The sequence below is a fragment of the Oncorhynchus tshawytscha genome, linkage group LG04 (assembly GCF_018296145.1).
Source record: "Oncorhynchus tshawytscha isolate Ot180627B linkage group LG04, Otsh_v2.0, whole genome shotgun sequence".
Classification (NCBI taxonomy): Eukaryota; Metazoa; Chordata; class Actinopteri; order Salmoniformes; family Salmonidae; genus Oncorhynchus; species Oncorhynchus tshawytscha.
The window spans coordinates 14,101,145-14,116,596 of NC_056432.1; the positions used below are offsets into that span (position 1 = coordinate 14,101,145).

The 15,452-nt window shown below is 46.1% G+C and overlaps 1 protein-coding gene across 4 annotated transcripts in view; it reads right to left on the reverse strand.

The window, feature by feature from the left end:
• Window positions 1–15,452, reverse strand: part of LOC112247110 (cotranscriptional regulator FAM172A homolog) — a 347,725-nt gene that overhangs the window by 300,406 nt on the left and 31,867 nt on the right. For all 4 annotated transcript variants that reach the window (XM_042320348.1, XM_042320350.1, XM_042320349.1 and 1 more), the window contains exons 5-6: window positions 4,664–4,729; window positions 3,009–3,200 (exon numbers count right to left, since the gene is read on the reverse strand). In XM_042320348.1, coding sequence (XP_042176282.1) covers window positions 3,009–3,200; window positions 4,664–4,729 — 258 coding nt within the window. The remainder of the gene's footprint in view (window positions 1–3,008; window positions 3,201–4,663; window positions 4,730–15,452) is intronic.

The following is a 15,452-nucleotide window of genomic DNA, read 5'->3' on the forward strand; positions in this document are numbered from 1 at the left end:
GTTACCATAGGTAACAACGCCCTAACACAACCAGGTCACCATAGGTAACAACGCCCTAACACAACCCTAACCAACCAGGCTACCATAGGTAACGACACCCTAACACAACCCTAACCAACCAGGTTACCATAGGTAACAACACCCTAACACAACCAGGTTACCATAGGTAACAACGCCCTAACACAACCAGGTTACCATAGGTAACAACGCCCTAACACAACCCTAACCAACCAGGCTACCATAGGTAACGACACCCTAACACAACCCTAACACAACCAGGTTACCATAGGTAACAACACCATAACACAACCCTAACCAACCAGGTTACCGTCGGTAACGACACCCTAACACAACCCTAACACAACAAGGTTACCATAGGTAACAACACCCTAACACAACCAGGTTACCATAGGTAACAACGCCCTAACACAACCAGGTTACCATAGGTAACAATACCATAACACGACCCTAACCAACCAGGTTACCATAGGTAACGACACCCTAACACAACCAGGTTACCATAGGTAACGACACCCTAACACAACCAGGTTACCATAGGTAACAACGCCCTAACACAACCAGGTCACCATAGGTAACAACGCCCTAACACAACCAGGTTACCATAGGTAACAACATCCTAACACAACCAGGTTACCATAGGTAACAACGCCCTAACACAACCAGGTTACCATAGGTAACAACATCCTAACACAACCAGGTTACCATAGGTAACAACGCCCTAACACAACCAGGTTACCATAGGTAACAACATCCTAACACAACCAGGTTACCATAGGTAACAACGCCCTAACACAACCCTAACCAACCAGGTTACCATAGGTAACAACGCCCTAACACAACCCTAACCAACCAGGTTACCATAGGTAACAACGCCCTAACACAACCAGGTTAGCATAGGTAACAACAGGTTACCTAAACCCAACCCTAACAACCAGGTTACCATAGGTAACAACGCCCTAACCAGGTTACCATAGGTAACAACGCCCTAACCCAACCCTAACCAACCAGGTTACCATAGGTAACAATGCCCTAACACAATCAGGTCACCATAGGAAACAACGCCCTAACACAACCCTAACACAACCAGGTTACCATAGGTAACAACGCCCTAACACAAGCAGGTTACCATAGGTAACAACATCCTAACACAACCAGGTTACCATAGGTAACAACGCCCTAACACAACCCTAACCAACCAGGTTACCATAGGTAACAACGCCCTAACACAACCAGGTTACCATAGGTAACAACGCCCTAACACAACCAGGTTACCATAGGTAACAACATCCTAACACAACCAGGTTACCATAGGTAACAACGCCCTAACACAACCAGGTTACCATAGGTAACAACATCCTAACACAACCAGGTTACCATAGGTAACAACGCCCTAACACAACCAGGTCACCATAGGTAACAACTCCGTAACACAACCCTAACCAACCAGGTTACCATCGGTAACGACACCCTAACACAACCCTAACCAACCAGGTTACCATAGGAAACAACACCCTAACACAACCAGGTTACCATAGGTAACAACGCCCTAACACAACCAGGTTACCATAGGTAACAACGCCCTAACACAACCAGGTTACCATAGGTAACAACGCCCTAACACAACCAGGTTACCATAGGTAACAACGCCCTAACACAACCCTAACCAACCAGGTTACCATAGGTAACAACACCCTAACACAACCCTAACAACCAGGTTACCATAGGTAACAACACCCTAACACAACCAGGTTACCACAACCTAACACAACCAGGTTACCATAGGTAACAACGCCCTAACCCAACCCTAACAACCAGGTTACCATAGGTAACAACGCCCTAACACAACCAGGTTAGCATAGGTAAACAACCAGGTTACCATAGGTAACAACCCAACCCTAACCAACCAGGTTACCATAGGTAACAACGCCCTAACACAACCAGGTCACCATAGGAAACAACGCCCTAACACAACCCTAACCAACCAGGTTACCATAGGTAACAACGCCCTAACACAACCAGGTTACCATAGGTAACAACGCCCTAACCCAACCCTAACCAACCAGGTTACCATAGGTAACAACGCCCTAACACAACCAGGTTACCATAGGTAACAACATCCTAACACAACCAGGTTACCATAGGTAACAATGCCCTAACACAACCAGGTCACCATAGGTAACAACGCCCTAACACAACCCTAACCAACCAGGTTACCATAGGTAACAACACCCTAACACAACCAGGTCACCATAGGAAACAACATCCTAACACAACCAGGTTACCATAGGTAACAACGCCCTAACACAACCAGGTTACCATAGGTAACAACATCCTAACACAACCAGGTTACCATAGGTAACAACACCCTAACACAACCAGGTCACCATAGGTAACAACGCCCTAACACAACCCTAACCAACCAGGTTACCATAGGTAACAACGCCCTAACACAACCAGGTTACCATAGGTAACAACGCCCTAACCCAACCCTAACCAACCAGGTTACCATAGGTAACAACGCCCTAACACAACCAGGTTACCATAGGTAACAACGCCCTAACCCAACCCTAACCAACCAGGTTACCATAGGTAACAACGCCCTAACACAACCAGGTCACCATAGGAAACAACATCCTAACACAACCAGGTTACCATAGGTAACAACGCCCTAACACAACCAGGTTACCATAGGTAACAACATCCTAACACAACCAGGTTACCATAGGTAACAACGCCCTAACACAACCAGGTCACCATAGGTAACAACGCCCTAACACAACCCTAACCAACCAGGTTACCATAGGTAACAACACCCTAACACAACCAGGTTACCATAGGTAACAACGCCCGAACACAACCCTAACCAACCAGGCTATCATACATAAACAGAACCTGCAGAGCCATCCCATGGTAACCCCAACCACCCTGCCACCCTCACACCCCTCTAACCCTGGCTGGGTAGCCCCCGGGTGGTGTGGGGCCCCTACCTCCTTGGCGCGGGTGATGAAGGGGATCTGTGTCCCTGAGTCCAGGTCTTGGTTGATGATGAGGCGTCGTGCCCACTGGCCGGCCCGGACCACCCCGTCCCCCTGGATGAGCACCAGCAGCTTGGCAGGGTTGGACATGGCATCAGCACTCAGGTAGATGAAACTCCTGGGCTCCTCCTCTGTCACATCCACCTAGTTACACCACACAGTATCATCGTTTCATTGTAATATAAGTGTAATATAAAACTAAATATATGAAACATTTTTTCAAAGTACAGCCTTGCCCTGTTTGCACTGTTTTATTATAGTCTGACATACTCCATAGTAACAAATAAGTCCTTCAGAAATGTGTGTGTCCTTGACTGCCCTCCACCCCTTGGATGCATGTGGTCCCCAGTATGCCAGAGGCATCTCTAAGGAGACACACACTGTCCATAAAAACCATGGGTGGCAGCTGCAGGAACTTAATCCAAGGAGACAAAGAAAAGTGAGGGGTACAGACCTCAGCCTTTCTTCTCCTTTTTTCTCTCGTTCCCTCCTTCTATACTTGGCCCTGGTTAATCTGTTTAAAATCTGTGGTCACAAGTTCAACTCGACGCAGGTGGACGGACCCACCACTACCACACACACAAGAACAGAGCAATTTTCCATGGGAATAGAGAGATAATAGGGCAAGAAGGTACAAGTTGAAAAGTGTGTAATGAAACTGGCTCCTGGGTTACCTTGGTGATTTATAGATATTGTTACTCCCTGCGCCAGGACAACACAGGTCCAAAAAAATACACTAGCAATAGAGCTAGAAAAATTGTCCAAGCTAAAAATGAAAAGGACAAACCCATTTTCCTTCAAAAGAAAGGCAATAGGGCCTAAGGCACTGCATCGCAGTGCTAGCTGTGCCACCAGAGACTCTGGGTTCGAGCTCAGTCTCTGTCGCAGCCGGCCGTGACCGGGAGACCCATGGGTTGGCGCACAATTGGCCTAGCGTCGTCCGGATTAAGGAGGGTTTGGCCGGCAGGGATGTCCTTGTTTGCGCACTAGCGACTCCTGTGGCGGGCCGGGCGCAGTGCATGCTGACCAGGTCGCCAGGTGTACGGTGTTTCCTCCGACACATTGGTGCGGCTGGCTTCCGGGTTGGATGCGTGCTGTGTTAAGAAGCAGTGAGGCTTGGTTGGGTTATGTTTCGGAGGACGCATGGCTCTCAACCTTCGCCTCTCCCGAGTCCGTACGGGAGTAGTGATGAGACAAGAAAGTAACTACTAACAACTGGATACAATGAAATTGGGGAGAAAAGGGGGGGGAGAAAGGCAACAGACTATTCAAGCATGTGTTGAATGTTGGGATGAGCAGACACACAGAGCAAGAATACACTAGAATACACTCCTGACAGCAAATAAAGTCCCCTTGAGTGCATTTGAATCCAAAACAGATTAAGCAACAGCTTTCAGTCTCTGAGATGGTGTGTCAGTTAATTTGTTGAGACATTTTTGTACAGAGAGAGAGAGCTGGAAAAGCTCTCCAATCCTGGTTTTCATGGGACACTTAATATCATAATCATTGTCAGAAGCCGGAGCATTTAGGTCCATTTTCCCATTAATACCCCCAATAATCTTCAAGGGCATGAATTAAATGTGTCGTTTTCCCCTTGTGATACTTACTGGCAAGATTACTTTCGTCATATTGCACTTCTTCTCCAACAGTTCATAAACATACTGTGTAACGATCTGAAAGACAAACAAAAACAGACATCTTTATTTGCAACTAACAAGGCTGCAAACACACCAATGATACGGTGTAAGTTACGTCTCATGTTGATGTCAGTTACAAATCCCTGTACAGAAAAACAACAATGAAGAACAGTATGCAGCCTATGAAAAAGAATAATGGACTTTGGTTTTGTTCATATATACAGTGTATATCAATTAGGCCCCTAGACAGGCAGGCAGTACTATTAGGCCCCTAGACGGGCAGGCAGTACTCTTAGCCCCCTAGACAGACAGGCAGTACTATTAGGCCCCTAGACAGGAAGTACTATTAGGCCCCTAGGCAGGAAGTCACTATTAGGCCCCTAGACAGGCAGGCCCCTAGACAGGAAGTACTCTTAGGCCCCTAGACATGAAGTCACTATTAGGCACTAGACAGGCAGTACTATTAGGCCGCTAGACAGGCAGGCGGTACTATTCGGCCGCTAGACAGGCAGGCGGTACTAATAGGCCACTAGGCAGGCAAAACTGTATGTGTGAGATAATTTAAAGTGTCTGGAGTTGGCCATGCTGTGCTGTGCTCTTCAAGCTCAGTGCAGTCCCGATGTGGGGGAATGGAAGCCAAGGGAGTGTATGGTTACAGTGTTGATGTAAGGTATGTTTATCCCGCCCAGCCACAGCACTAAGGAACTTGTACACAGTGTAAACTTAACCCCCAGCCAACGGTTACATGGTTCAATGACATCAACAACTCTTTCCTTTTTCTTTTCTTTTTTTTTCTTGCTTCTCGGCAGCTGAAAACACAAGTGTTTTTGTGGAGACGTTGTTTTTGTGGGAAGTGGATGAGAGAAGGATGAGAGCGGAGGAGACTTTCTGTCTGTTGTGTTTGGGCATGTTTGTAGTGGAAGATAATGACCTCAGCTGTAAGAATCAAGGGTTGGAGGTATTGGGGTAATTACTGGGGTATTACTGGGGGTATTTAATAAACGTGCCCAGCCTGGCAAGGAATGGCATGGCGGTGCTGTGGTGTAGTGGCCCACCCGGTCAGACGAGAACAGGGGTGAGTGGTGTGGTGTGGCTGAGGTCTGTGGCGTCAGACGGGGACGTGTCTGCTGTGACCACAGGGACAGCTGGAAGGTCCAAAGCTAGGCCCCTCTGTATTTATGTTAGCTTTAGCTAGACTCTTTAGAGCCAGCTAGACCCACAGGAAACCAGGTTCAGGGAGGGGGGCACCATGGAGGCAGAGCGTGTCCAAGCCCTTGGCTTGATGACATAAACACGCATGCATGCACACACACAAACACGCAGTCAGAGAGATTGGGCCCTCACACTGTCACACGGCCCATATATTTCAACCTGGTTAGAAAGCCTGAATGCTCCATCAGTACAAACTACTAAAACAACACCTGGTTCATACACCAAAACTACCAGTCTATTAGCTGGGTCCCAGATCTGTTTGTGCTATCATGTCAACTCCTTACCATGCAAAACATGACAGCACAAACCGATCTGGGACCCGGCTACCAGTCTATGACAGCAGGGACTGGGTATGGGATAGTCAAGGGATATAATACTACACAACATACAGAGCAGGGGTTGGAACTGGTTCATGGAACAGAACTGGAAAATAATGACATTTTTTCAAGTAATAGAATCAGAATCAGGAATGAAAGTGATCTATACTATTCCGGAACAGAACTGTTATTTTAAAAGCACGGGAACCGGTTAAAAACGGCATTTTACATCCAGGGCATTTTTTTCCAGTCCAACAAAAAACACAACAAGACACCTTTGCAAAGCCCTCAAAATGTAAAGCTGAAAATCTTTGGCAGTACATGTGTAGGCAACCTGCCCCTCCCCCTCTGAAGCATAGTCTACTGACGTTACAAGCGTGATTCAGAAATTAGGGAGAGAGATTTTTAATTAGATACGAATGGATTAATCATTTCAATGCTAGTTAAGGATACTATAGTCTGATTAATCAGGCTGTAATGCATAATCAATTGCTATATACAGCCTGAGACATTTGTGTGAACATTTTTGTAAATGTTCCTTACAAGCCAGCATGTAGGATAAAATTACATTTAAACTTACTCTACCGATTTTCTGTGTGGTTTGTCCTTCTACTGTTACATTTTTTTTGCTTTTTAAATCCACAGAGCAGCATTATTACCACAACTTTCAGTACGCTGGTCTGTATATTGGATTGTACTTAAGGTTTTAATTTTCAATACTTATGCAATTTGCCCTTGACAAACACCTGCACAATATGGCCGAACCTAATGGAACCACAGACCGAACGGCAAATACTTCCAGCTGACTGCGAGAAAACGCGCTTCCGTTGACTACGTTTGGTTACGTTCGGCTATTGTTTACATATTGTGCATCACATGCATGAGACTGACAGAACCTACCGGCGCCATGAAAAGTCGGGGAAACAACACTTTCCTGTGGATCACTTATCTCCACATCCTCCACAAAGACAACCGGTAAAGTAACCTCAAATATCAATTTATTCAACATTCTGACTTGTAGAGACTATTGTGTCTTTTTAACAGCTACTTCTTTCAGACTGATAGCATGGAGTAACCATGGTAACAGTCTAACGTTTAAGCAAAGCATACTATAGTGATCCCGTTTCATTGGATTTATTAACAAGAAGTAAGATGTGTTTATATTTTAATTCTGGTGCCGCTCTGCACACAGGTTATTACTAGCTGGTCCAACGCAAAACCCACTCTGAAGTTCAAGGACATTCAAAGTTCCTTCATAGAAGACGCTCCTCCGTAGGTGTAATTCTGTGGACCTAATTCAGATAATACATGTCATAACAAGATGCCCAGCGCTTCAAGCCTCGTCCGCCACCTTCTCTGCCCATCTTCAAAATTTCAGTCGAATATTGTGCCCTATACTCTAAATAGCTTGCCCGCTCCATAGCAAGCTGCTCTATCCGCACCGATAGCCGGAGTAATTTAATGGCAAGCTACATTTTAAAAAACGGTTCAGAACTTTATTTTGCTGGTCAGAACTGTGGAAAGGAATGAAAACAATAATGATTCTGATAAAAATGTAAATGATCAACATTTTGGGGGGGTTCCAACCCCTACTACAGTGTTAAACAAATACCTGAGCTTCTGTATTCAAAGCCCACAGTCTCCTCTAACCAAAGTCAGAGGCTTATACCAGTCATGATAACCAAATGCTCTGGAAACTCATTGCTAACCTGATTATGTGTCTAAAGAATCACATTATGGACAGATGATGCCATGATTAGGAGGGAGTAGCCAATCACAGGCTGGCGGACAAACCAAATGAGATGATCTGCTGGGTGAGGAATGCTTTAAGAGATATAGGCCTGAGTCAGCTAATTAACTGAAATGTCAGACTCCCTGATGAAGACTGAAAGGATCGCGGGGCTCAAAATGCAGGTGTTTAATGACATCAATAAGCCTTGCAGGAAATGTCATTTGTGCTACATTATATGTTCAGCACCTCAGGTGGCCAGAGAACTATCTGATATGGAAAAAGAGAAGGGTGACAGAGGTGGGGGAAGAGGACTGGGAGAATTAACCTATATGTGTGTGTGTGTACGCATATGTAGGCTATAGCATGTATGAAGCATAGTGAATATGTGCTGTTGTGTGTGAACTAGTCAGCCAATGGCTACACAGAGTTCTTTGATCAGGTTGACAGACAGGCCTAGGGTCAGGGTAAAGAGGCTTGCTGATTGTAGTCAGATGAGGAAGCACAGCTCTGAGATCAGTATCATTCCAGACCCAGACATATACATATCAAAAAATCAAATCAAATCAAATTTATTTGTCACATACACATGGTTAGCAGATATTAATGTGAGTGTAGCGAAATGCTTGTGCTTCTAGTTCTGACAATGCAGTAATAACCAACGAGTAATCTAACCTAACAATTCCAAAACTACTACATTATACACACACAAGTGTAAAGGGATAAAGAATATGTACATAAAGATATATGAATGAGTGATGGTACAGAACGGCATAGGCAAGATGCAGTAGATGGTATCGAGTACAGTATATACATATGAGATGAGTAATGTAAGGTTTGTAAACAAAGTGGCATAGTTTAAAGTGGCTAGTGATACATGTATTACATAAAGATGCAGTAGATGATATAGAGTACAGTATATACATATACATATGAGATGAATAATGTAGGGTATATAAACATTGTATTAAGTAGCATTGTTTAAAGTGACTAGTGATATATTTTACATCATTTCCCATCAATTCCCATTATTAAAGTGGCTGGAGTTGAGTCAGTGTGTTGGCAGCAGCCACTCAATGTTAGTGGTGGCTGTTTAACAGTCTGATGGCCTTGAGATAGAAGCTGTTTTTCAGTCTCTCGGTCCCTGCTTTGATGCACCTGTACTGACCTCACCTTCTGGATGATAGTGGGGTGAACAGGCAGTGGCTCGGGTGGTTGTTGTTGTTGATGATCTTTACGGCCTTCCTGTGACATCGGGTGGTGTAGGTGTCCTGGAGGGCAGGTAGTTTGCCCCCGGTGATGCGTTGTGCAGACCTCACTACCCTCTGGAGAGCCTTACGGTTGTGGGCAGAGCAGTTGCCGTACCAGGCGGTGATACAGCCCGACAGGATGCTCTCGATTGTGCATCTGTAGAAGTTTGTGAGTGCTTTTGGTGACAAGCCAAATTTCTTCAGCCTCCTGAGGTTGAAGAGACGCTGCTGCGCCTTCTTCACGATGCTGTCTGTGTGAGTGGACCAATTCAGTTTGTCTGTGATGTGTATGCCGAGGAACTTAAAACTTACTACCCTCTATACTACTGTCCCATCGATGTGGATAGGGGGGTGCTCCCTCTGCTGTTTCCTGAAGTCCACAACCATCTCCTTTGTTTTTTTGACGTTGAGTGTGAGGTTATTTTCCTGACACCACACTCTGAGGGCCCTCACCTCCTCCCTGTAGGCCGTCTCGTCGTTGTTGGTAATCAAGCCTACCACTGTAGTGCCTTCCGCAAACTTGATGATTGAGTTGGAGGCGTGCATGGCCACGCAGTCGTGGGTGAACAGGGAGTACAGGGGAGGGCTCAGAACGCACCCTTGTGGGGCCCCAGTGTTGAGCATCAGCGGGGTGGAGATGTTGTTACCTACCCTCACCACCTGGGGGTGGCCTGTCAGGAAGTCCAGTACCCAGTTGCACAGGGCGGGATCGAGACCCAGGTGACAAGTTTGGAGGGTACTATGGTGTTAAATGCTGAGCTGTAGTCGATGAACAGCATTCTCACATACAGTGGGGCAAAAAAGTATTTAGTCATCCACCAATTGTGCAAGTTCTCCCACTTAAAAAGATGAGAGAGGCCTGTAATTTTGGTAGCATGAGACGCAGTCTACAACCCACACAAGTGGCTCAGGTAGTGCAGCTCATTCAGGATGGCACATCAATGCGAGCTGTGGCAAGAAGGTTTGCTGTGTCTGTCAGCGTAGTGTCCAGAGCATGGAGGCGCTACCAGGAGACAGGCTAGTACATCAGGAGACGTGGAGGAGGCCGTAGGAGGGCAACAACCCAGCAGCAGGACCGCTACCTCCGCCTTTGTGCAAGGAGGAGCAGGTGGAGCACTGCCAGAGCCCGGCAAAATGACCTCCAGCAGGCCACAAATGTGCATGTGTCTGCTCAAACAGTCAGAAACAGACTCCATGAGGGTGGTATGAGGGCCTGACGTCCACAGGTGGGGGTTGTGCTTACAGCCCAACACCGTGCAGGACGTTTGGCATTTGCCAGAGAACACCAAGATTGGAAAACAGATGAAAGCAGGTTCACACTGAGCACATGTGACAGACGTGACATTCTGGAGATGCCGTGGAGAACGTTCTGCTGCCTGCAACATCCTCCAGCATGACCGGTTTGGCGGTGGGTCAGTCATGGTGTGGGGTGGCATTTCTTTGAGGGCCCCTCCGTGTGCTCGCCAGAGGTAGCCTGACTGCCATTAGGTACCGAGATGAGATCTTCAGACTCCTTGTGAGACCATATGCCGGTGCGGTTGGCCCTGGGTTCCTCCTAATGCAAGACAATGCTAGACCTCATGTGGCTGGAGTGTGTCAGCAGTTCCTGCAAGAGGAAGGCATTGATGCTATGGACTGGCCCGCCCGTTCCCCAGACCTGAATCCAATTGAGCACATCTGGGACATCATGTCTCGCTCCATCCACCAATGCCACGTTGCACCAGACTGTCCAGGAGTTGGTGGATGCTTTAGTCCAGGTCAGGGAGGAGATCCCTCAGGGGACCATCCGCCACCTCATCAGGAGCATGCCCAGGCGTTGTAGGGAGGTCATACAGGCACGTGGAGGCCATACACACTACTGAGCCTCATTTTGACTTGTTTTAAGGACATTACATCAAAGTTGGATCAGCCTGTAGTGTGGTTTTGCACTTTAATTTTGAGTGTTACTCCAAATCCAGACCTCCATGGGTTGATAAATTTGATTTCCATTGATAATTTTTGTGTGATTTTGTTGTCAGCACATTCAACTATGTAAAGAAAAAAGTATTTAATAAGAATATTTCATTCATTCAGATCTAGGATGTGTTATTTTAGTGTTCCCTTCATTTTTTTGAGCAGTGTATAATCTGCTGATGGGAGCTGTTAACCACCACACACACCATCCCACGCACAGGCAAAGACACACACATAGTCACACACCCACGCAGGCAAACACACCCACACATACCCAGGCACACACACCCGCACACACAGGCAAACACAACCGCTAACACACCCACACAGACAGGCAAAGACGCGCACACACAGAGGCAAAGACGCGCACATACAGGCAAAGACGCACAAACACAGGCAAAGACGCTAACACACAGGCAAAGACGTGCGCACACACACACACGCACTACAAGAAAACCTGCAAGAGAAAATGTCTACCATCCCTACGTGGGCCTCAGCCTCCGCCTGTCTAACGCGGTCTTTGCAGCCAATCAGCAGAACGGGCTCCACCACTTTGTCACATCATTAACACTGTGTTATTAGTCCCATAATGAAAGGCCCTGCAGGGAGTGCAGGAGTGCTAAGTGGTTCTGTGTCGCTCTCTCCCTGGAGCTCTGTCTGTCTGGGTCTGGCTGGCTGCTGCTGAGGATGATGCTGTGCACTCACACTGACAGGGATTGGGGACATTTGGCTGAGGGAGAAAAAAAACTGTCAAAATGTGTAATACCATAGCGTTTTCAAACCCAGAGGCCCAACAGGCTAATACTTACAGGAACACCTCGCAAAGCAGACTTCACAGACCAGACCGGGGTTTGGCAAATCAATGGGAGAAGTAAATGTGTCCTTAGTGGTTAACTTTCTCAAACACTAAAGGCAAAACCTAGATTGGAGCCAACGTCTTCAGTAGCTGAACTGTCATTACTAAAACCTCAGGGAAGTAACTTTGATTTGACGGCCTGCACATGAGCAGTTCGGTGCAAAACGGCCGTTAGATCCGATTACATGTTTCTGCGCATGAGCTGTGCTAGCTAACGTCGCTATGACATCGCCTACAAGAGTGATTGGGAATTTCTACTGCAGGGGCAGTTTCTAGGCCTCTTTATTTAAATTATCTTTGGTAATACGGACAGTATTACTTAAACTACTCAATGTGGTGTACGTATCAAAACGAGTGTGAATGCCACAGCTATACGACAGCGTGGCAAGGGGCTGACCCTTCCTTCTCCCTTTCTCTGGGGGTCTGTGTGGTTAGGGGAAGTGTTGTGGTGGCCCCCCCTCGGTGCCCCAGGAGGAGCAGAGAGGAAGGAAAGACCTTACAGGAAAGATCAGTCTGTGGGGGAGGGAAGGGTGACGGCGGGGGGAAGAGAGAGGGAGGAAAAGGAGGAGAGAGGAAGAGAGGGATGGAGAGATGGGGTATCCAGACCTCCCACACTCTATGTGTGTAATGCTCTCTGATTACCCCACACATGCTTGGTCCGGCTGACCGCTCTTAAGGCGATAAGGAGATGATTTGCTGGACATGGGTGTGGGGGTGAGGGTTACCTGCATATGGGGGTGGGATTAGAGGAGGGGGTGAGGGTTACCCTGGGTCTGACCAGAGCCTAAACATAGATAACAGGTGGCTATGGAACAGGCCTGAGGAATGGTGGAGTGACCTCTAAACACCGTACTGGCTGGTTTAACCATCTCTCTACATCACACTTCACAGACAGAGACAGAGAGGGACACACACACACACACACACACACACAGGAGAGCAGGCTGACTGTGAATCTGTCGGCCGGAGTTCTCTTTAAAAGCCACTTATCCAGAGAGTAGGCACACGGCATTGACATCAAAGCTGTTTACATAATGAAAGTGAGCACTCTGCACGGTTTCAGTGACAGTGACCAGAAAATAAAGGATTCTTCTTCTTTATGGAAGAAAAGAAAGAGGAAGAAAATCCCCAAACAAAAAAATTACAGAGAGAGTGAGAGAGAGAAAGAGATAGAAAGAGAGAGAGAAAGAGAGAGAAAGAGAAAGAGAGAAAGAGAGAGAGAAAGAGAGAGAGAAAGAGATAGAAAGAGAGAGAGAAAGAGATAGAAAGAGAGAGAAAGAGATAGAAAGAGAGAGAAAGAGATAGAAAGAGAGAGAGAAAGAGAGAGAGAAAGAGATAGAAAGAGAGAGAGAAAGAGATAGAAAGAGAGAGAGAGAGATAGAAAGAGAGAGAAAGAGATAGAAAGAGAGAGAGAAAGAGATAGAAAGAGAGAGAAAGAGATAGAAAGAGAGAGAAAGAGATAGAAAGAGGGGGGAAAGAGGAAGAGGGGACAAGAAAGAAAGAGAATACAGAGAAGGAGAGAGGGAGAGAGATAGGGAGGAGAGAGGAGGAGAAGAGAGAGAAATAAATAGAGACAGATATAGATAGAAAGAGAAGGAGGAAGAGAGAGAATACAGAGAAGGAGAGAGGGAGAGAGAAAGGGAGGAGAGAGGAGGAGGAGAAGAGAGAAATACATAGAGACAGATATAGATAGAAAGAGAGGGAGGAAGAGAGAGAATACAGAGAAGGAGAGAGGGAGAGAGAAAGGGAGGAGAGAGAAAGGGAGGAGAGAGGAGGAGAAGAGAGAGAAATAAATAGAGACAGATAGAGATAGAAAGAAAGTGAGAAAGAGAGAGAATACAGAGGAGAGAGGGAGAGAGAAAGGGAGGAGAGAGAAGAGAGAGAAATAAATAGAGACAGATATAGATAGAAAGAGAAGGAGGAAGAGAGAGAATACAGAGAAGGAGAGAGGGAGAGAGAAAGGGAGGAGAGAGGAGGAGGAGAAGAGAGAAATACATAGAGACAGATATAGATAGAAAGAGAGGGAGGAAGAGAGAGAATACAGAGAAGGAGAGAGGGAGAGAGAAAGGGAGGAGAGAGAAAGGGAGGAGAGAGGAGGAGAAATAAATAGAGAAATAAAGATAGAAAGAGAGGGAGAAAGAGAGAGAAGACAGAGAGGGAGAGAGAAAGGGAGGAGAGAGAAAGGGAGGAGAGAGAAGAGAGAGAAATAAATAGAGACAGATAGAGATAGAAAAGAGGGAGAAAGAGAGAGAATACAGAGAAGGAGAGAGGGAGAGAGAAAGGGAGGAGAGAGAAAGGGAGGAGAGAGAAGAGAGAGAAATAAATAGAGACAGATAGAGATAGAAAGAGAGGGAGAAAGAGAGAGAATACAGAGAAGGAGAGAGGGAGAAAGGGAGGAGAGAGAAAGGGAGGAGAGAGAAGAGAGAAATAAATAGAGACAGATAGAGATAGAAAGAGGGGGAGAAAGAGAGAGAATACAGAGGAGAGAGGGAGAGAGAAAGGGAGGAGAGAGAAGGAGAGAGAAATAAATAGAGATGGAGATATAGAAAGAGAGGGAGAAAGAGAGAGAAAGAAAGAAAGGATACAGTGTGAGGGAGGAAGAGAGAGAAAGAGAAAGTAGAGGGGAAGGAAGGATAGGGTTTATTTTAAGGTTTGGCTTGTCTAACATCAGGCTGAGAATTAAAATAGTCAATCCCCCCTCTCTCACTCTCGTTCCATTTTTTCTTTTACAGTGGGGTATATGGAGGAACAAAGCTGATGCACTCACATCGAAATTCCCAAAAGGTCCATGTGATGTGCCTATGTCTAGGGGAAGTTTGCTCTCTGGAGAGAGGGAGGGGGAGGGAGAGAAAGGGGAGGGGGGGGTTGTCTGGATGGAGTCTCACCTCCTACTCAATTCAATTTCAATTTGAGGGCATTATTGGCATGGGAAACATATGTTAACATTGCCAAAGCAAGTAATGCAGATAATAAACTAAAGTTAAATACATTTACAGTGAACATTAAACTCACAGAAGTTCCAAAATAATACAGAGATTTCAAATGTCCTATTATCTGGAAAATGTTAAAGTGCAAAAGAGAAAAGAAACTAATATGGGTTGTATTTAAAATGGTGGTTGTTCTTCACTGGTTGCCCTATTCTTGTGGCAACAGGTCACAAATCTTGCTGCTGTGATGGGAGCATTACACACTGTGATATTTCATCCAATAGATATGGGAGTTTATCAAAATGGGTTTTGTTTTCAAATTATTTGTGGATCTGTGTAATCTGAGGGAAATATGTGTCTCTAATATGGTCATACATTTGGCAGGTTAGGAAGTGCAGCTCAGTTTCCACCACTGTGGGCAGTGTCCACATAACTTGTCTTCTCTTCTCTTGAGAGCCAGGTCTGCCTACCGCGGCCTTTCTCAATAGCAAGGCTATACTCACTGAGTATATACA